The following is a 27,113-nucleotide window of genomic DNA, read 5'->3' as shown; positions in this document are numbered from 1 at the left end:
ACTAATGCCCAAAGGCACAACCTTGGATATGTCTCAACCAGCTCCCATGTTCAGTAGGTGGTGAATCAGTATATTGTGTACATGAATTCGGGCACTGGTAAGGACTCTGGCCCACTACACGTTGGGACACTGATAACTACATTTCTGGCAACATGACTACATACTTGCGTTGTAAAACATCACCAAAAATGTAAAGCTTTTTAAAAATATTTAAGTTTTATATGTCATATACGTTTGCTAACTTAATCACACACATTTCTGTTATATGTCAAGCAGGATCATAGGCAAGCTAGTGGATATAAAAAAATAAATAATTCATTAGACACTTAAAAGTCGTTAGACTCAAAGAAACTGTATATAGAACATGAAATAAAGTTGAAAATCACTAACATAAGTAATCATTTGAGAGCTACAACAAAAAGAACAAGCTAAGTTTCATTGTAGCCAGAAGTTGGCTGAGAGTTCTTCCCCCATTTTTTTTTTTTTAGCTGAGAGGCTTCAGGAAACATGATGTCATTTCCAGTAAGGGAACACTGTGAGCAACAATGCTCCCTTGGTGCGAAGGTTCCAGTGCACTGGAAGGATTTTGCAATTGTGATTTTGTGTCCCTGATCAGTGCCCTGTCTACTAAACTAGGGAGCTGGTTGAGACCTACCGCTTATCAGCTAGAGCTGAAGTTGGTCAAGCTGTAATTACAACACAGCTCAATAAAAATATGGCATGAGACAATAAGGCAGTGCATTAATAGTCAGTTTATCATGTATATTTTCTGGTTATATAAGATTATCATTAACATTCAAATACTTTTTTATGAAACGATAGCTTTCACATTCATGTCGTCTTTATAGATTTTTATTTTAAACAAAGTTATTTATTTATACTATTTTAAATAAAGCATATAGAACATTTTATTGTGTGACTTCGATGGATTTCTGTTGAGTTTATGCTTCACTTACATGTACAAGTGAAAAAGAAATTGAGATAAAGTGTAACTGGGATGTGCATGCCTGAGTTTGACACACCTCTAAAATATGGTGAATACTTGATGTGTCACATGGGTTGTGTGGGCCCTCGGGGTCAAAATGATGTTAAGACAACAGACACAATCCTGCACGGGGCCTCGCATGACTGTCCATCACCACTTTGTTCACATAAACATTTGTGTACCTACAAAGTAGTGCAGCCATAGAAAGCACAGCAAAAATGGAGAAATTTGGAGAGATTGGTAGCAGAAATACAAAATTTATGACTCATCCATGAGAGACTGTATAGACAATCCCTTAACCTTTAGAGTAAATTATTTAATGTAATGATCTAGATCCAGGCAAAGGTTCCAGAATTCACACTGAACTAACTTTTCAGCTAACTTCACTTTTCACTTATTGGCAGTGCCCTTAGGATTTAGATTGGTCGACCATGTGGAATAAGCTTAACGCTACACTAGCTTCAGAAATCATTACACTTTTGACTAGGCTAAGGTTTAGAGCTACTGAATTATCAACACAGAGTCCAGTGGAGGGGTAGCGATCAGCTCAAGCCACTCACACACCACCTGCAACCTGGGATTATTAAGAGAAAGATAAATCATGAAGAGGATTAGATACATTATGTCTAATGGAGAGAGGGGGGAGAGGGGGGGGGAGGGGGGGGGGGGGGGGGGAGAGGGTGAGGGAGAGAGTGAGAGAGAGAGAGAGAGAGAGAGAGAGAGAGAAGCACCATGAAATATAAATCTGTAAAGGACTTTATGCACAGAAGATTTTAAGGGGAAATGATCATCAGTAACAGTAAATGTAACGTGCCAACTGCCTCCTTGTAAACAGAATCCTTTAGTGCTACAACTATCTACAGTGGTGCTTGAAAGTTTGTGAACCCTTTAGAATTTTCTATATATATCTGCATAAATATGACCTAAAACATCATCAGATTTTCACACAAGTCCTAAAAAAGTAGATAAAGAGATCACAGTTAAATAAACGAGACAAAAATATTATACTTGTTCACTATTTATTGCAGAAAATGATTGAATATTACATATCTGTGAGTGGCAAAAGTATGTGAACCTTTACATTCAGTACTGGTGTGACCCCGTTGTGTAGCAATAACTGCAACTAAACATTTCCAGTAATGTAAGTGTTGATCAGTCCTGCACATCGGCTTGGAGGAATTTTAGCCCATTCCTCAGTACAGAACAGCCTCAACTCTGGGATGTTGGTGGGTTTCCTCACATGAATTGCTTGCTTCAGGTCCTTCCACAACATTTCTTTTGGATTAAGGTCAGGACTTTGACTACGCCATTCCAAAACATTAACTTTATTCTTCTCTAACCATTTTTTGGTAGAACAGCTTGTGTGCTTAGAATCATTGTCTTGCTGCATGCCCCACTTTCTCTTGAGATTCAGTTCATGGACAGATGTCCATTTTCCTTCAAAATTCGCTGGTATAATTGAGAGTTGATTGGTCCATCAATGATGGCAAGCCATCCCAGCCCAAATGCAGCAAAACAGACCCAAACCATGACACCATCACCACCATGTTTCACAGCTTAGATAAGGTTCTTATGCTGGAATGCAGTGTTTTCCTTTCTCCAAACATATCACTTCTCATTTCAACCAAAAATTCAATTTTGGTCTCATTCATCCAAAAAACCTTTGTGACTTTCTCTTTGCAACCCTGCAATGCACACCATTGTTGTTCAGTGTTCTCCTGATGGTGATCTCATGAACATTAAAATTAGCCAATGTGAGTGAGGCCTTTAGTTGCTTAAATGTCATCTTGGCTCCATTATGACCTCACAGACTTTTACACACACGTCTTGCTCTTAGAGTGATCTTTGTTGCTCAACCACTCCTGGGGAGGGTAACGATGGTCTTGAATTTCCTCAATTTGTACACAATCTGTCGGACTGTGGATTGGTGAAGTCCAAACTATTTAGAAATGGTTTTGTAACCTTTTCCAGCCTGATGAGCATCAACAACTCTTTTTCTGAGGTCCTAAGAAATCTCCTTTGTTCATGCCATGACACACTTCCACAAACATATGTTGTGAAGATCAGGCTCAGATAGATCCCTTTTTTTTAAAAAAATACAACAGGGCACTTACTCACACCTGATCTTCATCCCAGTGATTGAAATCACCTGAGTCTAATTTCACCTTTAAATTAAGTGCTAATCCTAGAGGTTCACATACTTTTGCCACTCACAGATATGTAATATTGGATCATTTTCCTCAATAAATAAAAGACCAAGTATAATATTTTTGTTTTGTTGTCTCACTTGTTTAATTGGGATCTGTGTGTCTACTTTTATTACTTGTGTGAAAATCTGATGATGTTTTGGGTCATATTTATGCAGAAATATAGACAACTTTAAAAGGTTCACAGACTTTCAAGCACCACTGTAGGTATACAGATTAGAGCAGGGCTGAGGAATAGTGTTTCACACCTAACACACATTGATAGTTTATGACAAAATTATGAATTGTAAATAGAAGTGAGTGAACCAGCCCACCTCATTTAATTGGGCTTTTGATAAAATGCTGAGAATTAAAAAAAAAAAAAAAAAAAAAAAGGCTAAACTTACAAGCTTCAAGTCAGCAAAGTGTGCTTTCCAAAAAAAAATAAAATAAAAAAAAATAAACAAGCCAGAGATATTATACAATAGTAACTTCTGTGTGAATAGGAAATGAGAAGTGGTTCTGATGAAGAGAGAAAGGAAAAAAAACAAACAGAATAAAAAAGCTAAACTGCAGTAAAGTGATTGGGTGGGGCCATCCTGCTGCAAAGTTAATGGAAGGGGCTATACTGCTGTAAAGTGAATGGGTGGGGCTATCCTTCTGTAAAGTGAATGAAAGGGGTTATCCTGCTGTAGTGTGGATGTGTGGGGCTATCCTGCTGTGAAGTGAATGGGTGAAGTTATCCTGCTGTAAAGTGAATGGGTGGGGCTATCCTGCTGTAGAGTGAAACGGCGGGGCTATCCTGCTGTAAATGAATAGGTGGGGCTATCCTGATGTAAAGTGAATGGGTGGGACTATCCTGCTTTATAGTGTATGGATGGGGCTATCCTGCTGTAGTGTGAATAGGCGGGGCTATCCTGCTGTGACATGAATAGGCAGGGTTATCCTGCAGTAATGTGAATAGGTGGGGCTATCCTGCTGTAACGTGTATAGGCAGGGTTATCCTGCTATAAAGTGAATGGGCGGGGCTGTCCTGCTGTAAAATGGATGAAAGGGGGTATCTTGCTGTAAAGTGAATGAAAGGGGCTACCCAGCTGTAAAGTGAATGGGTGGGGCTATCCAGCTATAAAGAGAATGGGTAGGGCTATCCTGCTGTAAAGTGAATGGGTGCGGCTATCCTGCTGTAAAGTGGATGAAAGGGGCTATCCTGCTCTAAAGTGAATGCGTGGGGCTATCCTGCTGTAACGTGAATGGGTGGGGCTATACTGCTGTAAAATGAATGGGGATGGCTATTCTGGTGTAAAGTGAATGAAAGGGGCTATCCTGCTGTCAAGTGAATGAAAGGGGATATCCCACTGTAGAGTGGATGGGTGGGGCTATCTTGCTGTAAAGTGAATGGGCAGGGTTATTCTGCTGTAATGTGAATCAGTGTTGCTATCCAGTTGAAAAATGAATGGGTGGGGCTATCCTGCTGTAACGTGAATAGGCCGGGCTATCCTGCTGTAAGGTGAATAGGAAAGGCTATCCTGCTGTAAAGGGAATGAAATGGTCTAGCCTGCTGTAAAGTGAATAAAAGGGGCTATCCTGCTATAAAGTGGATGTGTAGGGCTATCCTGGTGTAAAGTGAATGGGTGGGGCTATCTTCATGTAGAGTGAATGGGCGGGGCCATCCTGCTGTAACGTAAATGGGTGGGGCTATCCTGCTGTAATGTGAATGGGCGGGGCTATATTGCTGTAAACTGGATGGGCAGGGCTATCCTGCTATAAACTGAATGGTTGGGCAGTTTATAGCTGCATGTCAAAATGTCCACTGTCTCTAAAAATAGATGACCTTTTAACACAGGTACATATATAACAAATATGAAAAAAAATTACCATATTAACCGATACATAAATCTCTCTCAAGGGTAGATTAGATGGCTCAGGTAAATTCCTCTAACAAACAACAGTAGCGGATAGTGCACCAGATGTTGAATACATGGGGGAGGAAACAAATAATATACAATAACATACAAAATCCACATATACAGAGCCCCGTCAGGAATCGAACCCTCAACCCTGGAGGTGTGAAGCAAACACACGACCCACTAATCCACCATGTGAGAGTAATTTTTCTTTAATCTAAAATCTTAGTTCAAAAATAGTGCCACCTCACAGGTGTTCCACAAGCATGATTTTAATTGAATTATCAAATCAATGAATCAATCAGCCATTGCCATCTGTTAACAACAGATAACAGATGGTGTTAACAAATGAAAGATAGTTGGGACTGCAGAGGCAGTTAGGAGCCTTGGGCTGACCTTACAAAAGTTAGCACCCCTTCTCGTAAAGAGTAGGGGTATAACCCCGGTGTCTTGGTGAAATTCCCCCATTGGCCCTTATCTATCATGGCCCAATCTCCATCCCTGAATTGGCTGCATCACTCTCCTCTCCTCTACACCAATAGCTGGTGTGTGGTCAGAATTGTGGCGCACTATGACTGCCATTGCATCATCGAGGTGGATGCTAAACACTGGTGGTGATTGAGGAGATTTCCCCCATACAGTGTAAAGCACTTTGAGTGCCTAGAAAAGCACTATATAAATCTAAGGAATGATTATTATTATTATTATTATTATTATTATTATTATTATTATTTTTATTATTATTATTATTATTATCTGCATGCAATTGTCATCGTTCATAAATATGACTTTTATCACTGGATGTATGCTCTGTGATCATATTATTAGATTTGGTCTATAAATGCATTAATTTGCCATATCATATTTTGCAACATACATTATGGGCAGTACATTAAATATCTCTGCTCATATTTTCACTGGTTATCTGTTTGACAGAGATGTCTGCTTAGTATTTTGAAAGGCAGAATATAATTGATTGTATCCAGAGGACAGCTTCATGATATAGTGAGGATAAGTGTATTACTGTCTACTCAGATGATCTTATACAGTGAAAATCAGGCACCTAAAGACCCGAGGCTGCTGGGCAACTAAAAACACGGATATTAATGCTCTGTGATTAAGTTGTCCAGAGATGGTATAAACTGATATTCATTATGAATTAAGTGTAAAATGTCAAAAACACTGAAAAGTCAACTAGCAGTTGCAAATGTGGTATATTGCATGGGCTGTCAGTCAGAGAAATGAGTCAATAAGAATTAATCTGTTACTGCATCCACTGCCATAAGTATCATTGTTCATAGCATACCAAATCATAGAATTTTGTTAGTGAATTAGCTCTTCAGCTATGAGTAGGTATGTTCTATCCTGATGTTCCTTTCATTTGTTTTAATTCAACCAGTTCATGAATAGTCAATGGTGTGCTACAGTGCTGTGCTACAGTACAGCACTCTGCTTATTTCTTCTATTTTTTGTGTACATCTCATACTAAATAGTTATCGATCTTCAAATGAAATGCAACATAAAACAAAGGCAACCTGAGTAAACACACAATATGATTTTATTTTTTATTGAAGCAAAAAAAGTTATCCAACATGTGAAAAATAATTACCAGTTAGCAGAAATAACTGCAACAAAATGCTTCTGATAACTGGAGATCAGTCTTTCCCAGCACTGTGGTGGAATTTTGGCCCACTCTTCTTTGCAGACCTGCTTTAATTCTGCCACATTGGGATGTTTTCAAGCATGAACTGCCTGTTTAAGGTCCTGCCACAACATCTCAATTGGACTTTGACTAGGCCATTCCAAAACTTTAATTTAGCTTATTTGAGCCATTCAGAAGTGGATTACTCTTATACTTTGGATTATTATTTCTTGCTGAATAATCCAGTTGTGCTTGAGTTTAAATTTACAGAGTGAAGGCTGGACATTCTTCTTTAGGATTTTCTGATAGAGAGCAGAATTCATGATTCCCTCAATTATTGCAAGTTGCCCAGGCCCTGAAGCAGCAAAGCATCCCCACACCATCACACTTCGGCCACCATGCTTTACCGTAGGTATGATGTTCTTTTTGTGGAATTCTGTGTTTGGTTTGTGCCAGATGTAACAGGACCCCTGTCTCTGAGCCCTCATGGGGAACACGGGCCAATCCTGTCCAAGTAATAGTGGGACGGGGAGCTCGGGATGAGTCCGACGAGGAGAGGGCACTCCCCGGTTGAGGTGGATTTTGGATGTGTGGACCTCCCTCATGTCCCCATGAACACAGGTGACTGGTAGAGTCCCAGTGGGCTTGAGGGTTTATCCCCAGGAGGTTGGGCATACCAGGGTTACAGTGCTGCCGGAATCCAGAAGGACCATGACCAGCCAACCATTTACCTGGATGGGGAGTGTTGGTGCATCAGGCGGGGTCGATATGTGGAGGGCACAACCCACCAGCCAGGGTTTAGTGGGTAGCTGAGGAGATGCCGGGTCCAGCTCGATTGGCATGGACATGTACTGGGGTGTTCCATAGAAGGGGCGGCTGTCGTGGCAGTTGTTCTCCCTGTAGTGAGCAGGGTTGACCAGGCTGGGCCCCAGGTTATGACGGAGCCCTTGGGGAGCCAATGCCGGAACCTCTGGCAGGGCCAATGTCCAGGGTAGTGAGTGCTCGCTCAAGACTCCCCAGCATAACTTGGGGGTTGTTAGCTCCTCTCATCCCCATGGCTTTGCGCTCTTCGGGTGGCAGAGCATGCAGAAATCGATCCATTACCACCTGCTCGACGACCTCATTGGCAAAACGCAGTTCTGGCTGTAGGCTTCAACGTTGACTTCGCTGCAGAGATGAGGGAGTGGAACTGAGGCACCAGAGCATGGCCTCTTCTTGAATATGTCTTCTTCAAAAATGCTTGATTTGTATGTCTGTGAGCACAGCTGCAAGTTGATCAGCACATTCCCTGAGCACCCGGCCAGGTATGTTGTCAGGACATGCAGCTTTCCGTGGGTTGACTCTGAACAAAGTTTTCCTGATGTCTACTGCAGACAGATGAAGTACTTGGTCGGTGGGAGTTTGGGTGGTCTTCCTTGCTGGCATGTTGTTCTGTGCTTCAAACCATGCATAGAAATCATTTAGGGCATCTGGGAGCAAGGTGTCATCATCACAGACAAGTGGTGTATCTTTGTAGTTTGTTATGGCCTGAATGCCTTGCCACATATGCCTTGTATCCTTGGTGTTTATGGAGTTACTGTGTATTCCTTCTGCATAGTTGTGCTTTGCCTCTCTGATGGCCAGGGACAGATTGGGCCTTGCTGTGCAATGGGCTGCCTTGTCATCAGACCTGAAGGCAGAGTCTCGGGTTTTCAACAAGTGCACTTTAGCAGTCATCCACTGTTTCTGGTTTACACATGTAGTGATGGACTTGAGGGAAGGTACATCATCTATGCACTTGCTGATGTAACCAGTCATTGATGCTGTGCATTCCTCCAAGTCTGTGTTGTGGTATGTAGCAGCCTCTCTGAACATATTCCAGTGTGTGTGCTCAAAACAGTTCTGAAGTGCTGAGATGGTTCCCTCAGACCAGGTTCTCACCTGTTTCAGAACCAGTTTGGCGTGTTTCAGAAGTGGTCTGCATGCTGGGATTAGCATAACAGAGATGTGGTCTGAGTGTTGAAGTGAATTCTAGGAATTTTGGAAGGTTGGTCACTTCTGTGAAGGTTCACTACTGTGCCGAGTTTTTCCATTTGGAGATAATGGCAAATACTTTTTCACAGGACTGCATTTCAAATATTACATGCATAATTTATTTCATAACAAACAGAATAGTTCATTGAAGGGTGCTTTATTAATTTCCGGTCCTTTTTAACATGAATGCTAGAGCATTAGGAAAATGTTTGGTTATGTTTTTGATAAGAAATACATTATTAGCATTATTAAGCCAGTACAGAAAACATACCCTGAAACATGGCATTCTTGTAGTGCAATGAATCACCCTGAAGGCTATGTGCTTCACAGAAACACAAGGACACCATGTTTTTTTTTATTTTTTTAAATAATATAATTGTAAAGGAAATATGTGCCTCTTCACCCAGGAAGCACCAAAAACTTAAGTGAAATATAACTTCTCAAACTATATATTATAGCAACTTCCATTGTACTATAAATCTACTTAATTAACCAGTCTCACTTAATAGTCAATCTTGCTAAACAATCAATTTCATTAAATAAACAGTTGCATTATTTATATTATAATTAAGTTAACATGATTTAATCTTCATTTTTAACTATTTTTTTATCCTGAAGGTTTGGAATTTCAAAATAGATTAGCTTCCAGCAATATCTGAGTATTAAGTCATCAGGATTCAATCGTACATTCATATGAAACATCTGGCATTCTGAGAAATGATCATTACTTTGCAATCTATTAAAGACTTTGCAAAATATGTTCTGCCTTGAAGTTTTTTGTCTTCTTGAGGTATTATTGATCTGTCTCGATCTGCTGGCTGATTTAGTCGGGAAATGGGTTTACAACAGGTCATCACAAGGTTGTCAACATTAATCGTTCTGCTTACAGTTAATAGAGTTAATACTGCTTACAGTTGCAGATATTTTTGTGCATTCATCCTGGCCAAATTGTGCAAGCTCTGTCATATTGGATGGATAATATTGGTAAACAGCAATTTTCAAGTTTTGCAAAAGATTCTGAATCAGATCAAGATCTTGACAAAATCTAACTTATTTGGGTTCTTGGTTTTGAACCATTCCAGTGTAACAAAATGTGTAAGGTTGTTGTCCTGTTGAAAGTTGGCCTAGTCTCAAGTCTCTTGGATATTGTTCGCAGGTATTCTTCTAGGATTGCCCTGTATTTGGCTCCATCGATCTTGCATGCACCTCTGCCCAGTTTCTTATAATGAAAATGATGGTTCCCTTTCAAAGGGAACTCCACATTGCGTTAGCTGAATGCTGTGGGGAGCGCTCTCAAGCGTGACTGGTATCTGAAGCTTGTGTAACATCATGCTTATTTATAGGCCTGCTGTGATCAGGTGACATGGCAGTTAAGCGTGTCGCATGATATATAAATGACACCTGTGAACCGCGATGTCAGTCGTATTATCTTCAGCGAGACTGCATAGCAGTCGTTTGTGTAATGCTCACAAAAAGACTCTTCATCTCCTCTCTATCTTTTCCAAAAAAAGAGAAAAATCTTGTTTCTTTTCTGTCCCTTTAAAAAAAAGGGAGAAAAATATGAGTGAGAGAATTCAGGAAATGTGTTACACCTTGCTCCCGTTTCATCACGGGGAAGACTGCACACTTTCTGTGTGAAATGTCTAGGGTTGGAGCATGCCACGGCAGCGCTCGAGAGGTCTGACTGTGTGAATGGCTTACAATTAGGCAGCTCCGCTTGCGACTCGCTCTCTTCTCGGGCAAAGCGAGTGGGGTTTCAGAGCCTCGCTGATCTGGGCTGGCCGGTGCCAAGGCAGCTAACTAGTTCTCATATGGATCTGGAAGAAGAGCTGCAGACAAGTGTTGTTCTATCTCTTTCTTTGTCTTCCCGGTCCGGATCTCCGCTGGATTTTGAAGCTCCCGTCGCAACTCCCCTTTCCGCTATGGAAAGCCATAAAACAAACAAACAAAAAAACCCAAACACACACACACACGCAAAAATAAAATAATAATAATTCCTCTCTGACTTTGAGGATCCAGAAGGGTATGCTAAAAACTGAAAGCAGCATATAAAGAGCCCTAACCCTAAATGATTCCTATGGCTGGATGAGCTTTTTTCTCCTTAGTGAAAATAAATCTGTCACACTGCAGAAAACTCCCCTTTTTTCCAGAAGTGCATGACAAAATATCATGCTTCTGGGGGAATACCATGCATAAGCCATATTTATAACCCTGCAATGTTGGATTATTCGGCTATCGTGGAGAATTAACTGCAAGGCTATTTACCTATGCTGAAGATGAAGGAGGTGCTTGCGAGCTACCTTTCTCCATCGACGGCAGGTAATTTGGGGGGCCGGCTTTGCCCTCCAAGCCATGTAAACCACCGTGGTGGTTGGTGGGCAAGGCCTATGCAGTAGTGGGTCTTGCTTGTGGGTCACTACAGATAATCGCAGTGTTGCAGGCCTACCAAGCAGACCTGCTGAGTGAGCTAGACATACAGCTGTATTCAGCCAGTTCCTTCCCTGTTGTGTCGAGTTCATCCAGGCCTCCAAGAGTGGAGCCTGATCTGAGAATGGTCATAAAAGCCAAGCAGACAAAGGTGGAGCGGTACTGAGGGGCCGTGGAGGGACGTATCAGGGGATATGAGGTTGTTAGGGCAGTTAGCCCCAAGTACAACTGTAGGGCCTCCCTTAGCCAAGGCTGTCCCAAGTTTTCAGTGTTCTCTGGTCAGCGAGCTGTCACAGGGCAACAAAAATATGATGCTTTCCCTCCAATAGAATGTGAAAAATTAGTCATTAAAAGATCGTCTTGCAGCATGGAAACTACTGCCAAATGTGTCTCCATGGGTTCTGTCTACCATAGAAAAGGGTTACTAGGTCCAGTTCAGAGTTTGACCTCCCAGTTCAGAGGTGTGTTCACCACAGAAGTCAGCACAGAGCAGAACCTGACATTAGCGCAGGAAGATAGATCCCTCTTGGACAAAGGGGCCATAGAACATGTACCCCGTTCCCTGAGGGAGGGAGGTTCTTACAGCCGTTATTTCCTGGTCCGCAAAAAATAGAGGAGTATGCGGCCAATTTTAGATCTGCATTATCTGAACTGTACTCTTTGGATATACAGGTTCAAGATGCTGATGCCCAAACTTATCGTTACACAGATTTAGTTTCCGGACTGGTTTGTGGTGATAGTTTTCCACATAGAAATATTGCCCAGTCACAGGAAGTTTCTGAATTTTGAGTTTGGATGCAACGCATACCAATATCAGGTTCTTCCCTTCGGGCTAGCTTTATCCCCTCGCACCTTCACAAAATGCGTGGATGTTATTTTGGCTCCATTGTGACTCCAGATCATCCGTGTACTAAACTACTTGGACGAATGGTTAATTCTAGCACGATCCAAGGTGATGTTGTTCTTGCCCACGTGAAGAGCTTGGGGCTCAGGTTGAACCTCAGAAAAGTATGCTTTCTCCAGTGCAGTGGGCAACTTTTCTAGGGGTTATAAGTATTCTACTATGATGAGGGTGTTTCTATCCCCAACATGCGTAGGGTCAATCCTATCAACATTGAGCAAGATAATGCTGGATCTTGGCATCCCCTCCAGTCTCTATGAGAGACTGTTGGAGCTTATGGCAGCAGCAGCCAACATCATACCTTTGGGCCTATTGAACAGGAGACCATTTCAGTGGTGACTGAAAAGTTGGGGGGACCACCAGGGAGAATTATGTTCGCGTCCCCTGTTCTGAGGGGACAACACACTGCCCACTGTGGTTTGCCCTCACCCCTCCCACACCATTAGGGCTGGACGCCATGGTCCACATGTGGCCAAAGTCACATCTATATCTTTCCGCCGATCGCTCTGCTCCCACAAGTTCTAGTGAGAGTTCGCCAAGACTACATCTGCTGCTAGTAGCACCTTAAATAGCCAGCTTGAATATGGTTCTCAGAGACAATATCCCTGCTCTCCTTTGGAGATTCCCATCTGCAGGGATCTACTGTCTCAAGCCTAAGGGCTGATTTATCTCACTCGGCCAGAACTATGGGAACTGAGGGTCTGGCCCTAAGGACTACCAGCTCATAGATTCTGGTCTCACAACTGAGGTTGTAGAGACCATGCAGCATGCTAGAACACCATGCACGACGAAATTGTATGCACTCAAGTCGCAACTTTTTTCTCATGGTGTGAGGAATGTCAGTTAGACCCAGTGAACTGTGCAATAGCTACGGTCCTGGAGTTCTTACAAGGATGTTTATCAGCAGGGTTGGCTCCTCCTACAATCAGGGTCTACTATTGATGTATTGCCCCTATTGATGGAGCCTCTGTGGGACAACTTCCTCCAACTTCGAGGGTTTTGCCTGGTGTCAGGTGGTTGAGGCACATCTGCAGACCACACATACCTTCCTGGGACCTTCTGTGGTCCTGGAAGGTCTGTCAGGCACTGCATTTGAGCCCTTAAAGTCAGTCTCTAGGAAGATTCTGACTCTAAAGGTAGCTCTTCTGCTGGCCCTGACATCTATCAAGCGAACAGGAGATCTACAGCTCTCTGTTGCCCCTTCCTGCCTTGACTTTACCCCTGGATTAGCCAAGGCCTTCCTGTATCGTAGGCCGGATTATATTCCTAAAGTGCCTACATCTTCTGCCCAGCCAGTAGTGTTGCAGGCTTTCTGCCCTCCTTCATTCCTCATACTGGAACAAGATAAATTGCACTGACTGTGTCCAGTAAGGGCTCTCTGTACTTATGTCCACCAGTCCAGCTAGTGGTGTAAGTCAGAGCAGCTGCAGGCCTGCTTTCGTGGCGACAGTAGAGGTGATGCTGTGTTGAAGCAGCGCATCTCTAATTGGATAGTGGAAGCAATCTCTATCACTTATGAGGTGTGAGGTCTTGCTACGCCTCTGAGCATAAGGGCTCATTCCACTAGGGGAACTGTCTCCTCGAAGGCTTAGTCCAAAGGGATATCCTTACAGGATGTGTGTGCTGTGGTGGGGTGGTCTATGCCACACACATTCATTTGATTTTACAGCCTGGATATACATTCCAGCCCAGGCTCGAGTGTCTTGCAGTGATCCTCAGGCTTGGATCATTTTGAACAGGCCGTACCCTCAGTATGATGGAATGGGTATTCTCATTCCCACAGCGTTCGGCTAATTCAACATGGTGTTCCCTTTGAAAGGGAACGTCTGGGTTACACATGTAACCCTGTTCCCTGAGAAGGGAACGAGACATTGTGTAGCTTTGTCATACTTGGACATGCCTGTGAATTGCGTCTTTGCTTCAGATAATAGAGGCTGACGGCGCAGTTCACAGGTGTCGTTTATACTGTATATCACACCATGCGCTTAATTGCCACGTCACCTGATCACGGCAGACCTATAAATAGGCATGATGTTACACAAGTTTCAGATACTGGTCATGCACAAGGGCACTCCCCGCAGCGTTCAGCTAACGCAACGTCTCGTTCCCTTCTCAGGGAACAGGGTTACATGTGCAACTCAGATGTTTTGTGGAGGGTCCATGCTATGTTTGTAGTGTGAACAGCTTCTCCCATCTAAGTGGATTCCACCAGCACATTCAGACTTATATTAGCAGCCATACATTCCCATGCCAGAAGATGCTTCAGATCTTTAGCAGTTCCTTCCCTTTTCCATGTGGTTTTCCAGGCCTTTTGTTATTCCTTAGCTCAACAGTGCATTCCAAATTTTAGATGTAACAGTATCAAACTTTCATATCATGGTTATCGTGACCAAAATTATCAGGGTTATCAGTATTATCACGGTATTGTTAAAATGTGCTGAAAATGTTCAAAAAGTACTGATACACACACTGAAACCATTTAAACAGGTATTATATTTGACTATAAAGTGATGGGCCGTTGTCACTAAGCTTGCTGTGATAGTCAGTACACGGTTGTTCGGCCGCACACTGATTACATCACTTGCCCACCATGGCACCACCCCACTGTCATTTTGCTTTTTTATAGTAATAAAAATCATTTAGCTCAGTCAGAGAACAATTCACTTCAATTAAAAACTGAACGCGTCTGCTCAATTCACTATGAGCCGAATGAGCCAGAGTCGCAGCACAGATCAGCAGGAGTCAGATTTCATTTAGCACGTGACAAGAGTGAGGCAAGCTGACTGACAGGAAGAGTGAGGTGAGCTGACTGACAGGAAGAATGAGGCGAGCTGACTGACAGGAAGAGTGAGGTGAACTGACTGAAAAAACAGTGGCGGAAGATTTGGTTTAATATAAGCGAGTTTGTCATTGTACTGTTTTGTTGTTGTGTTTTTCATTAAGAATAATAACGAACCAGGGACATGATAAGAGTTCCTCAGGGGCTCAAAAAAAAAAAAAAAGAAAAAAAAGAAAAAAAAAGGGCTATATCACCAAAGAGCTAATTTTACTACTTTACTACATTAACTAAGTTACTACTTTACTAACTTTAATTAAACTACATATTCATATCACCCTGGTTGACAATAATGAATATGAGAATGACACTATTAATATAACCTACTGGTATTTTATTTTTACATTTATAGAATTAATTACAAATTAAAACAAAACAGCAACTTTTCATGGAGAGATGAATCCAAAAAATCATTAAAAGAAAGTTTATACATTATGAAATGTATTACCGTCCACAAATGTAGTGACATACCCACTGTATGTCACTTACTGTAAAAACAGAAAAACTAATTTCAGAATTAAATTTACATTTGGCAGCAGCACCTTGATGTCCATAAAACTGCAGCACTGCTTGCTGAACTAGATTTTTACTCTCAAAGTTTTAAGATGTCCTTTTCGATGCCTCCTTCTTCAGATTTATTACATTTTCTGCTGTCTCTGTCTGTTTGGCATCGTGCCTTTACTGACTATATAACGTTCATATAATATAACAAGGTGACTTGGATGTCTAGAAATTTAATGAACTTGAGTAGCTAGTACTTACCAACACATTCCCTTTCAATCAATTTGAAAACTATCAGCGATAAGCATATAAAATGCTGCTAAAACGAAAAGGTTAGCAGAAGAGTTAGTGGTCTCAGCATACCTGTCTGCCTGTTGAAGCAAGACACATCATGATTGCATTATGACAACAAGGCTATCTGACAGCAGACTCGAGTCAGACAAATACTGTAAAATTATCATCAAATTATCAAAAAGGAAAATTATCAAATTTCTTGTGATTAATTTACTACTATTTTGTGCACACTCATGTTAATTTCAATTGAAATGCTTTTTACATAATATAATTGTTCATTAATTAATGTTGAGAGGGGCACTTTTAAATAATTTAGAAAAAGGGCAGGGGCTCGAGCCCCCAGAGCCCACCTTCTGCATGTCCCTTTAATGCACCCATCATTTCAAGCAATTGCCGCCCCCTGAATTTACGCTCATTCAAAAGCAAATGTGAAATGCGGACGGCTGCACAAGCATTCAAAAGCGAGGAGGAAAAGAGGAAAAAGCGCCAGCGAAGTGCCAAAGCCCCCTTTTGCAGCAATGTTCTTCTGGCAAACTCTGCAGACAGGGTTACCATCTTCTATTAAGTTTCCCTCAGCTTTTTTGATAAAATCCAGAATATGACCACACTTCGGATTTGCGTCAGACTCATGCTGGGTGTGTGGACAGCATTTACAGCGGGTTTTATAAATCACGATAATCGCACATGGTTTTAATGATAATTAAATGTGGCACGGTAATACTAACCATCTGGGAATTTTATCATGGTTTATTGTGAAACCGGTAACTGTTTCGTCCCTATTCCAAATAGTTGATTTGACCACACCTTATTTTTGCCATCTCTCTGATGGGTTTATTTGGATTTTTCAGCCTAATGATGGCTTTTCTCACTGGCTGTGACAACTCTTTGGACTTCATATTGAGAGTTAACAGCAACAGATTTCAAATGTAAATGCAACACTTGAAATCAATGCCAGACCTTTTATCTTATTTGTAAGGCAAATAATAAGGAAATAACACACAACTAGCCATGGAATAGCTGAGCAGCCAATTGTCCAATTACTTTTGGTTCCTTACAGTGATGGCACAACATATAAAAAAAGCTTTAATTCGTACATTGTTTACACTTTGAGCTCATATTGATTATTTAATTTCAACTCTAATATACTGTGGTAGACAGCTAAAATAACAATAACTTTGTCAATGTCCACATTTTTATGGACCTGACTGTATATTGAGATCACATTACAATTTGATTATGCAAAAGTGGACTACATTCCACTAATTATGTGACCTCTGATGGCAGCTGGCTGCACCTAATTTAGGGATTTCATAAACACAGCGGGGGGTACACGGTGGCTTAGTGGTTAGCTAAGCCTCACACCTCCAGGGTACGGGGCTCGATCCCCGCTGGGGCCATGTGTGTACGGAGTTTGCATGTTCTCCCCGTGCTGCGGGGGTTTGCTCCGGTTTCCTCCCCCAGTCCAAAGACATGCATGGTAGGCTGATTGGCGCGTCTAAAGTGTCCGTAGTGAATGGGTGTGTGAGTGTGCCCTGCGATGGACTGGCACCCGGTCCAGGGTGTACCCCGCCTTGTGCCCGATGCTTCCTGGGATAGGCTCCAGGTTCCCCTGTGACCCTGAAAAGGAGTAAGCGGTTGAAGATGGATGGATGGATGGATAAACACAGAGGTGAATAGCTATGCAATCACAACTCTTACATTTTTTATTAGTAAATAATTTTACAACCTATTACTGAAACAGTATATTAATTAAATATAATTGCAGTTAAGTCCACTTCAGGTCCAGGTTCTAGCACTACAAAAGATGGAAAAGTTCAAGTTGGTGAATACTAATTTAAGGAACTGTATATACCATACCTCTAAGTTTAGCTGTTGTGACATTACTGGGAATCATAATGTAGTGTCTGTTTAGTGTCTGTTTAAAGTAGGGACAAACATGGCACTGCCTTTTATTTTCCATGCACAAATTTGTTAGTAGAGTTGAGTCTACTATAAATCTAGGATGAAAAACAGGATGAAAAACAAAAAATGGGCAGGCTGAGGTTCAGGATTGTGAGTTGACTGCCATGTCTTCATCCCTCTGCTTTTCTGTAGTCTATTACTCACAAGGTTATGTGATTTCAAGTAGTCACTTTATATTTTCCTAATTGCAGCTCTGTCACAAATTGCAAAACGGACACATTTTGCCAGTGACAATTTGTGCAGTAAACAGTCTGCAGTCTTTTTTTGTAGCAACCCTCCCTAACTGCTTGGCTCTCTTCGTAAGTGAGTTTTCAACCAACTGTTCATTTTTGATGAAGCACTGGTGTTATGTTATCTCTATTAACACATTAAGTCAATCAGAAATTAAGAGATATGATTATTTTACTTGTGAAACATATGAAATACTGTACAATTCAGGAAGATTTTAAACCTCAGCAAGCACATACCCTCATCTCTAATGCTATCCGATTGTCCTATCTTAATTAATCTTTTCTGTTTCCATATTTGCTGTCAAAAATGGGACTACATAGTCTAACACTACAAAAGAACTATCAGCATGCATACTGTATTTACCTCATTCAGAACTTTTCTACACACCAAGCATTGCTATAGAGATGAGTCTGAATTCAGCAAGCTCAATGTCAGCTGTGACTTCCACCTCTATATAAAACAGGGAGAAAAATGAGCTTTGTCTGCCAGGATGTCGTGAGTTAAGCAATAAATAAAACTAGGCCATCTGTGCTGAAGCTGCAATCACTGTCAATTTAAGCACTGTATTTCCCCATCTCCCTCTGTCTCTCTCTCTCTCTCTCTCTCTCTCTCTCTCTCTCTCTCTCTCTCTCTCTCTCTCTCTCCCTCTCACATAGGAGTGATGGTTAGTAAGGAGGCAGGCCCCTGCGTCCTGTCAAATTCAGAGTCGGACTCAGAGGCCGGAGGTCCAACCCTCGGAAGTGAGAGCAGTAGAAGTGGGGACGTAGTGAGCAAAAGGAACAAAGCCCTGCAGGTCCGCTTCAAGGACATCTGTGAGGCCCAGAATGAGGCAGCACGTCTAGCCCGGGGTGCCAGGGTGCGCTCTGTTTCATGCAAGGTTGTACACAAGAGGTACTTGACCATGCCGGCACGTCGCTCCATACCTAATGTGACCAAGAGCACAGCAGTGCAAACCTCACCCGAATTAAAGAAGCGTTATCAGACTTTCCCCTTTGAGCGCAAAAAGGGGCACACTATTAAACACACAGCTCTGGTGGAGAACTATGAGAACCAAAACAACGGGTTCTTAAGTGAAGTGCAAGCCACTGAGGAGGAAAGGCCACGTGGGGCACGGGTACAGAAGACGCGAGTGCTTCTGCACAGTATGCCACCATGTGCTGATGTGCAGGATTTGTGCCCAGATAGCAGCCTTGGTTCCTCAGGTCAAGCCAGGGAGACAGATACAAACTGGCACCAACCAGACTCAAAGGAAGAAGAGTGTTCCCAAGGAAGCAGCTCCAAGCACAAAGGATTACCCAGTCAGAGTGACGTGGGAGCAGAACAAGAGCCCAACTGCACCAAAAGCTCCTCCTCATCTTCATCAATACAACCTCTGCAGGACAGAGGTGCCATTTCAAAGGTCACAGGCCCCATTGCATGGACATCTTTGACGCAAGTGGAATGTTTGGACAGTCCCTCAGTGCAGTGCAAGCGTAAGAAAAATCCTGCACCATTGAATGGTCTGCAGTCTCAGACCTTACCACGTGCTGCCAGCTGCCCCTCCCAGGATACCAGTCAGGCTCACTTCCATGGTAGCTATGGCTTTGGTATTACAGATACCCAAGAAGTCACCAGGAGTCATGTGTGTGGGCAGATGATTTCGCTGCCTGGAGCAGATGGAGACGTGAAAGCCCAACTGCAGGCTATGGAGACTCTCATTAGCTCAAGCCAGGAGACCATTAAAGTGCTGCTGGGGGTCATTCAGGAACTAGAGAAAGGAGAGGCACAGCGGGAGGGGTGAGTCACACTCTATATATAAATACATATGCCAATCAATTGCTACACTTTCACTATATCACAGCAGTTATCTGTGCCTTCTCAATACAAGGTTCAGTGTTAATGGAGAGATAGATGAGCCTATGTGAATCTGAATCAGTTGTTAGGGTAATACATTATGTATGTTGTAATAACCCTTTGTAAGACTTCATCACCCTTCATAAGTATCTCTATATCTGTCCTGAAGAATCCTTGCACCATATACAGTGAGGGAAAAAAGTATTTGATCCCCTGCTGATTTTGTACGTTTGCCCACTGACAAAGAAATGATCATTCTATAATTTTAATGGTAGTTGTATTTGAACAGTGAGAGACAGAATAACAACAAAAAAATCCAGAAAAACGCATGTCAAAAATGTTATAAATTGATTTGCATTTTAATGAGGGAAATAAGTATTTGACCCCCTCTGCAAAACATGACTTAGTACTTGGTTTAAAAACCCTTGTTGGCAATCACAGAGGTCAGACGTTTCTTGTAGTTGGCCACCAGGTTTGCACACATCTCAGGAGGGATTTTGTCCCACTCCTCTTTGCAGATCTTCTCCAATCATTAAGGTTTCGAGGCTGACGTTTGGCAACTCGAACCTTCAGCTCTCTCCACAGATTTTCTATGGGATTAAGGTCTGGAGACTGCCTAGGTCACTCCAGGACCTTAATGTGCTTCTTCTTGAGCCACTCCTTTGTTGCCTTGGCCGTGTGTTTTGGGTCATTGTCATGCTGGAATATCCATCCACGACCCATTTTCAATGCCCTGTCTGAGGGAAGGAGGTTTTCACCCAAGATTTGACAGTACATGGCCCCGTCCATCGTCCCTTTGATGCGGTGAAGTTGTCCTGTCCCCTTAGCAGAAAAAAAACCCCAAAGCATAATGTTTCCACCTCCATGTTTGACGGTGGGGATGGTGTTCCAGGGGTCATAGGCAGCATTCCTCCTCCTCCAAACACGGCGAGTTGAGTTGATGCCAAAGAGCTCCATTTTGGTCTCATCTGACCTCAACACTTTCACCCAGTTGTCCTCTGAATCATTCAGATGTTCATTGGCAAACTTCAGACGGGCATGTATATGTGCTTTCTTGAGCAGCGGACCTTGCGCGCGCTGCAGGATTTCAGTCCTTCAGGGCGTAGTGTGTTACCAATTGTTTTCTTGGTGACTATGGTCCCAGCTGCCTTGAGATCATTGACAAGATCCTCCCGTGTAGTTCTGGGCTGATTCCTCACTGTTCTCATGATCAATGCAACTCCACGAGGTGAGATCTTGCATGGAGCCCCAGGCCGAGGGAGATTGACAGTTCTTTTGTGCTTCTTCCATTTGCGAATAATCGCACCAACTGTTGTCCCCTTCTCACCAAGCTGCTTGGCAATGGTCTTGTAGCCCATTCCAGACTTGTGTAGGTCTACAGTCTTGTCCCTGACATCCTTGGAGAGCTCTTTGGTCTTGGCCATGGTGGAGAGTTTGGAATCTGAATGATTGATTGCTTCTGTGGACAGGTGTCTTTTATACAGGTAACAAACTGATATTAGGATCACTCCCTTTAACAGTGTGCTCCTAATCTCACCTCGTTACCTGTATAAAAGACACCTGGGAGCCAGAAATCTTTCTGATTGAGAGGGGGTCAAATACTTTTTTCCCTCATTAAAATGCAAATTAATTTATAAAATTTTTGACATGCGTTTTTCTGGATTTTTTTGTTGTTATTCTGTCTCTCACTGTTCAAATACAACTACTATTAAAATTATAGACTGATCATTTCTTTGTCAGTGGGCAAACGTACAAAATCAGCAGGGGATCAAATACTTTTTTCCCTCACTGTATTTAACACCTCTACCATAGTCATGGTGCCAACCTTCATATAATGTCTCTTCACAAAAAAAAATACCCACTGCAGAATAAAGAGTGATTTTATAATCCATTCTGAGAGCATCCTTTCAGTACAAGATGCTTGCAGAAGAGTAGAATTTCCCAAAACCCTAGTGTATGGCACAGTGATGCCATGTCTATAGCATTTACATTCCCATTGCATACCCCTTTATACAGAGTCCTGGCTATGTCCATAAGCTTATGATCTTACAACAGAGCAAAAATGCATACATAAAAAAGTCCAACACTGGAAGTCTGACCACATATAAGCTTTAAACCTTTTAAAGGCCTGGCTTATTATTTAGTTATTTGAATGAAAGCATATTAATCTGTAACTACTACGAACTACATTGAAACTATTAGGAAATGTCTGAAGAGTATGCAATATAGATTTGGACTTGGTGAAGGTTCTGGGTGTTTAAGGGATGAATGCACTTTTAGCTCAGGCTTGCAGATGATATTATGGGAGAAAGTGGAAATGTTAATATACAGGACAAACATCACCTACAGCTAAAAGTGAAAGCCAGTGAGAGTGAATTTCGGGGATTCTCAATTTGCCAGCATTGCTACAGAGTTATACATGTGTAGCAAGTTTGTATTGCATGCATGTGGCATCTGTGTATTATATAATGTAACAAACATCAAAGCTGTGCATTGAGAAGGTGAGAACCCGGCTGAACAACAACATAGACTTTAATAATAAAGATAACGTAAATCACAACAGAAACACAAAAACAGAACGAAATGCAAAGTGCACGTGTGTGTCTCTCTCTCCACCTGGTGCTTCCAGCCACACCTTTATCTCTCTCTCTCCCACTGATTAACCAAATCAGTGGCAGGTGTGCATCCTTGCAACCTGACTTCTCCCTCCTCCTCCTTGTCACATATAGTAATACAGTATAGTATAAGTGTCATGTACTGTTATTACTGTGATCCATAGTGAAGACAATCAACACTATCATTAAAGGTTAACAAAAAGTTTGTTTAGCTCAGGGGTGCCACTCATTTCAGGTTATGGGCCACATTCAAAATAATTTACAAATAAAAGTTCAAAAGAATGCATAAATATTCAACCCCATCGCTTTGAAATCTCAAATTTTATACTTTTGAAAAGAGACATGGTTACAGCATAACATTTTCAGCTTTCTAATGAAGAATTACATACACTATATGGCCAAAGGTTTGTGGACACATGACCAATCACACCAATATGTCCATTCCAGATTTAGTCCCCCTTTGCTGTTAGAATAACCTACACTCTTCTGGGAAGGCTTTCCGCTAGATTTTGGAGCGTGGTTGTGGGGATTTGCTCATTCAGCCACATTTGCTACTGAGGTAAGGCACTGAGGTTAGGCACTGATTTCAGGCGAGGCCTGGGGTGCAGTCGGCATTCCAGTTCATCCCAAAGATGTTTGGTGGGGTTGAATGTTATCCTAGATTTGTGCACAGGAGGATTGTCATACTGGAACATGGGAAATCTTAAAACTACACCTTACATTATATTTATTCACTTAGCAGACGCTTTTATCCAAAGCGACTTACAAATGAGAAAAGATACAAGCAAAAAAAAACCTTTATTGGGCCGATCATTGCCCATGGGCCATGTGTTTGACACCCTTGGTTTAGCGTTACCTGGTGCGTCTTTTAATCAAAAATACATTTTCCTTGTTTTAAATTGGCCAGTGAACCTGGGCAAAACCACATTTGTATCAGCAGTAAAGGGCCATCAGGGGTGTGTGTAGGTTGGCTAATGGTTTTAAAACCTGCTCCACATAGACACTGAAACAGCAGAGTACTGGCTAATTCCCCACTAGGAGAGAAGCAAAAGCCCTACGTGGTCTTGGAAGCACAAAACCACCACTCAAACAGCCTCAATTAGTAGTGCCTCATCAGGCAGGCCTTTCATCTTCCAAAGGAGTATGTCTCTGTGTGTGTGTGCATGTGCATGTGTGTGTGTGTGTGTGTGTGTGTGTGTGTGTGTTCATGTTAGAGATTCTTCGCACCATTCTGTAGTTATTATTAGAGTGACACCCTCTGATCCCCTACTCAGGCTTGTGCTGTCTTTAAAGCAGCTGTGTTCATGAGGGGAAGCAGAGCAGCAGGGGCACATAAAAGCTCCTGTTTGTCTCAGCTGGCCATGAGAGCTGCCACCAAGGGATTTTCTGTGTTCCTCAGACTGTGAGCATCGAATTTAAACCAAATGGCAGCATGGCCTGGACATGCAAGGTGAGACCTGAAAAGCAAAGTGCCCAGCATTTCTAGCATTATATTGCCATCTAATATATAATGCTCACTAAGATGGACTTAGCTTTCTATAGAATCTTGAAGCGTCTCTACTGGGGGTGTAACTCAATACTTCTATATGAATTTGTTCACTGCTCCAAATACCAGTCCATACAGGATTTTGCCTAATTTTTTTGTGTTGGCTGTGGCCAAAATAGCTTGACTTTGCTGTGGCTTTTTTCAAAATCTGTGAGTTTTTTGTGTTTTCTTTGTGGAAATGACTTGAACAAAATTACAATTTCACAAAATTATTTTGTTGTTAAATGCGACCTTTTAGCTGTACTCATGTTTGAGGCACATGAATCTAAGAGGGCTTTGGCTGGATGTGCGTTGTGATGATGTCACGTGACCCAAATCTGCAGAAAATCTGCAGTAATTTTGAAAAATTGCAAGCTAATCCGAATATATATATATTAAAAATATATATGATTCCTACCACTATGCCTCTAGAAACACTGGAAAACACTGGAAAAAAACTCAGAGGTTGAAATGCCAGCACTGTTAGTATGATCAGTGAGTTCTGGCTCTGACAGAAGCTCAATGTCATATCCCTCGAGTGTTTTTAATCCTGCTTGTGCAGTTATAATTTTTGTTTGTATCCGCCTGCAATATTTTATAACACAATTAGTTGGTTCTCTTTCGCAAAATATAACCAGTAGCCTAATTTAAGCCATCGCTACCCTAACCAGTCAGTTACTCAGGACTGCCACATGCTCATGTTAATAAACGTAGACTTTATTTGAGCTTTAAATCTGACCACTTGCTTGCCTATATGAAAGCACAAACCTCCTTTTCTGCCATGTGAACTTTTCTGGCAAATAAAAGATTAGAAGTTTATATATCCTTCATACATTAGTAGTTCACCTGTCTATACATTGGACTACATACATACATACATACTACATACATACATTAGTCTAGAGAGTCTCAAACATCTCTAGTCAACACTGTTTTATTTAGTGTTATTTAGAGTGCTAAATGATTTGTGGAGTAAAAATTTGAACAAAATTTATACTCTACTGTGTGCCACACTTCCCAAACTAATACTTTAGTGATCCAGATGTGATTCTGACTTTATTTTGACTGTCTCACAGATGGCTGTAATACTTAACTGTCTCTGGGAGTAATCATTTTGCTTGATGGTATTCATTTTGAGTATACATTAGCTAATGGTAGGCTTTTTTGCAACAGAACTTTCTAAGGACTGTTGTTCCACAATGTATCCATAAGAAATTCAGCAGCCCAAACTAATTTCTGATCATTATCACGGCTGGCTCGTTAGCATGTCAATTACTCAACAGTCTATCCAGACTGGCAACAGATTGCCTGTAGCTGGCTGACAATAGTGCTCACAAAGCAACCCCCTGCAGGGATGCCATATTTGAGAAAACGTGTATTTTTTTAGAGCCTTCTCATGTGTTCATAGAGAATACACAAAGGATGTACATTTGAAAGGAGGATGTGTTTCTGCTGGTATATGATTATAGATTGTAGAAAGAGTCACTTGCCACCTACGGAATAGGGGTGAAATGTTGCCAGTCTTGGGTAAAATCAATAAGCCAGGGTTATTTTGTTATAATTTATGTTGCAACTCTTTTTGTTCATCTCTAAAAACAGGTTAACATTGGGCTTGTGGGGAAGCGAGGGTCATAACATTAATCAAAGTGAATAGACACCAGATTTGTCAGTTAAAAGTGAATGTTTTGAAACATATAGAAGAAGAAGCTGCTCGACAATTAGCATTGGGGTGAGTAATGGAAAAATAGTAAACAACAGGTTGGTGAGATTTATTAAAAAAAGTACCCTTCTTATAACCAAACAAGAACAAATGAAAAATACTGTACACATCTTCCCTTTCTTCCTATTTGAGTATGATTCTCAAAAGCAAAAACACTCACTACTACAATTTCCAGGCAGCAATAAAGTGCACAATTATCACAATTAATAATCCAGTATTAACAGAGTGCAACTATAATATCTATTACCTATACTATATGGCCAGAAATATTTGGACACCTGACCACAACCCGCATATGTGGGTCATACCCAAAATTTGACACAAATTTGTAGGCAAATAATTGTCTAGAATGCCTTTGTACATTATGATTTCCTGTCACTGAAACCAAGAGGCCTAGTCTAAACTTTTTTCAGAATGACAATACCCTGTTCATAAAGTGAGGTCCATGAAGAAAAGGTTTGAAGACAAGATTGTTGTGGAAGAATTCAAGTGGGCTACACAGAGCCCTGACTTCATCCCCAATTAACACCTTTGAGCACTGACTGCATATGCAGGGCCTCCTCACCTGACATCAGTGCCTGACCTCACTAGATTCTCTTGTTGCTGAACGAGCACATATCCCCACAGCCACACTCCAAAATGTAGCTGAAAGCCTTCCGAGAAGAGTGGAGGCTGTGCTAGATGGACAGAGAGTATCAACCCCATATTAATGCCTATGGTTTCAGAATGACATGTTCACCAACACAAATGGGTGTGATGGTCAGTTGTCCACATACTTTTGGTCATAAAGTGTATGTCATGTACCTTATATACACAATTCACATGCAGGAGTATACATAGTTTAAAAGCTACCATACAGCTAAGAATCAACAAAGTATGAAGCCAGCATAAAGCTGGGATATACAGTCATGTGAAAAAAATAAGTACACCCCATGAACATTGTTGGTGTTTTTGACATATTTGAACAAGCAAACATTTGATCCTCTTTGAAATCATGCCTATTAATAAAGCTGATACACTCTATCAAATGACACAAATCCATAAAATAAAATCAGGTGTTCAAGATTGGGTGCCAGTGATTAGAACCTGCTTAGGGAGTGCAGGTGGAACTGGTCTTATGTATACCCCTCTCATATCCAGTGTCTGGCGTTCTCTTTGCTATTGAGGTGTGTGGTGTCATCATGTCAACATCTACAGAGTTCCATAAGGCTTTTGGAAAAAAATTGTATGGATGCCTATGATGGTAAATGGCGCACTTATATAGCGCTTTTATCCAAAGCACTTTACACTGTGTCTCATTCACACACCAATGGTAGCAGAGCTGCCATGCAAGGCGCTAAATTGCCATCAGGAGCAACTTGGGGTTAGGGGTCTTGCCCAAGGACACTTCGGTATGTGGCGTCATGTGGGCCAGGAATCAAACCGCCAACCCTACGATTAGTGGACAACCCACTCTACCACCTGAGCCACAGCCACTATGAATCTGGCAAGGAATATAAAAAGATCTCCAAATTATTGGAAATGCATCATTCCACTGT

The 27,113-nt window shown here is 41.7% G+C and overlaps 1 protein-coding gene across 1 annotated transcript in view; it reads left to right on the top strand.

Annotated features, from left to right (window-relative positions):
• The first annotated feature begins 18,543 nt into the window (after positions 1-18,543).
• insyn2ab (inhibitory synaptic factor 2Ab) overlaps positions 18,544-27,113 on the top strand; it is a 35,488-nt gene continuing 26,918 nt past the window's right edge. The window contains exon 1 of the mRNA XM_047157590.2: positions 18,544-19,658. Within this exon, the coding sequence (XP_047013546.1) occupies positions 18,544-19,658 (1,115 nt within the window). The remainder of the gene's footprint in view (positions 19,659-27,113) is intronic.

Source organism: Ictalurus punctatus, chromosome 9 (genome assembly GCF_001660625.3).
Source record: "Ictalurus punctatus breed USDA103 chromosome 9, Coco_2.0, whole genome shotgun sequence".
Classification (NCBI taxonomy): domain Eukaryota; kingdom Metazoa; phylum Chordata; class Actinopteri; order Siluriformes; family Ictaluridae; genus Ictalurus; species Ictalurus punctatus.
The sequence above is the reverse complement of the archived record's forward strand: the minus strand, read 5'-3'. Positions and strand labels throughout refer to the sequence as shown.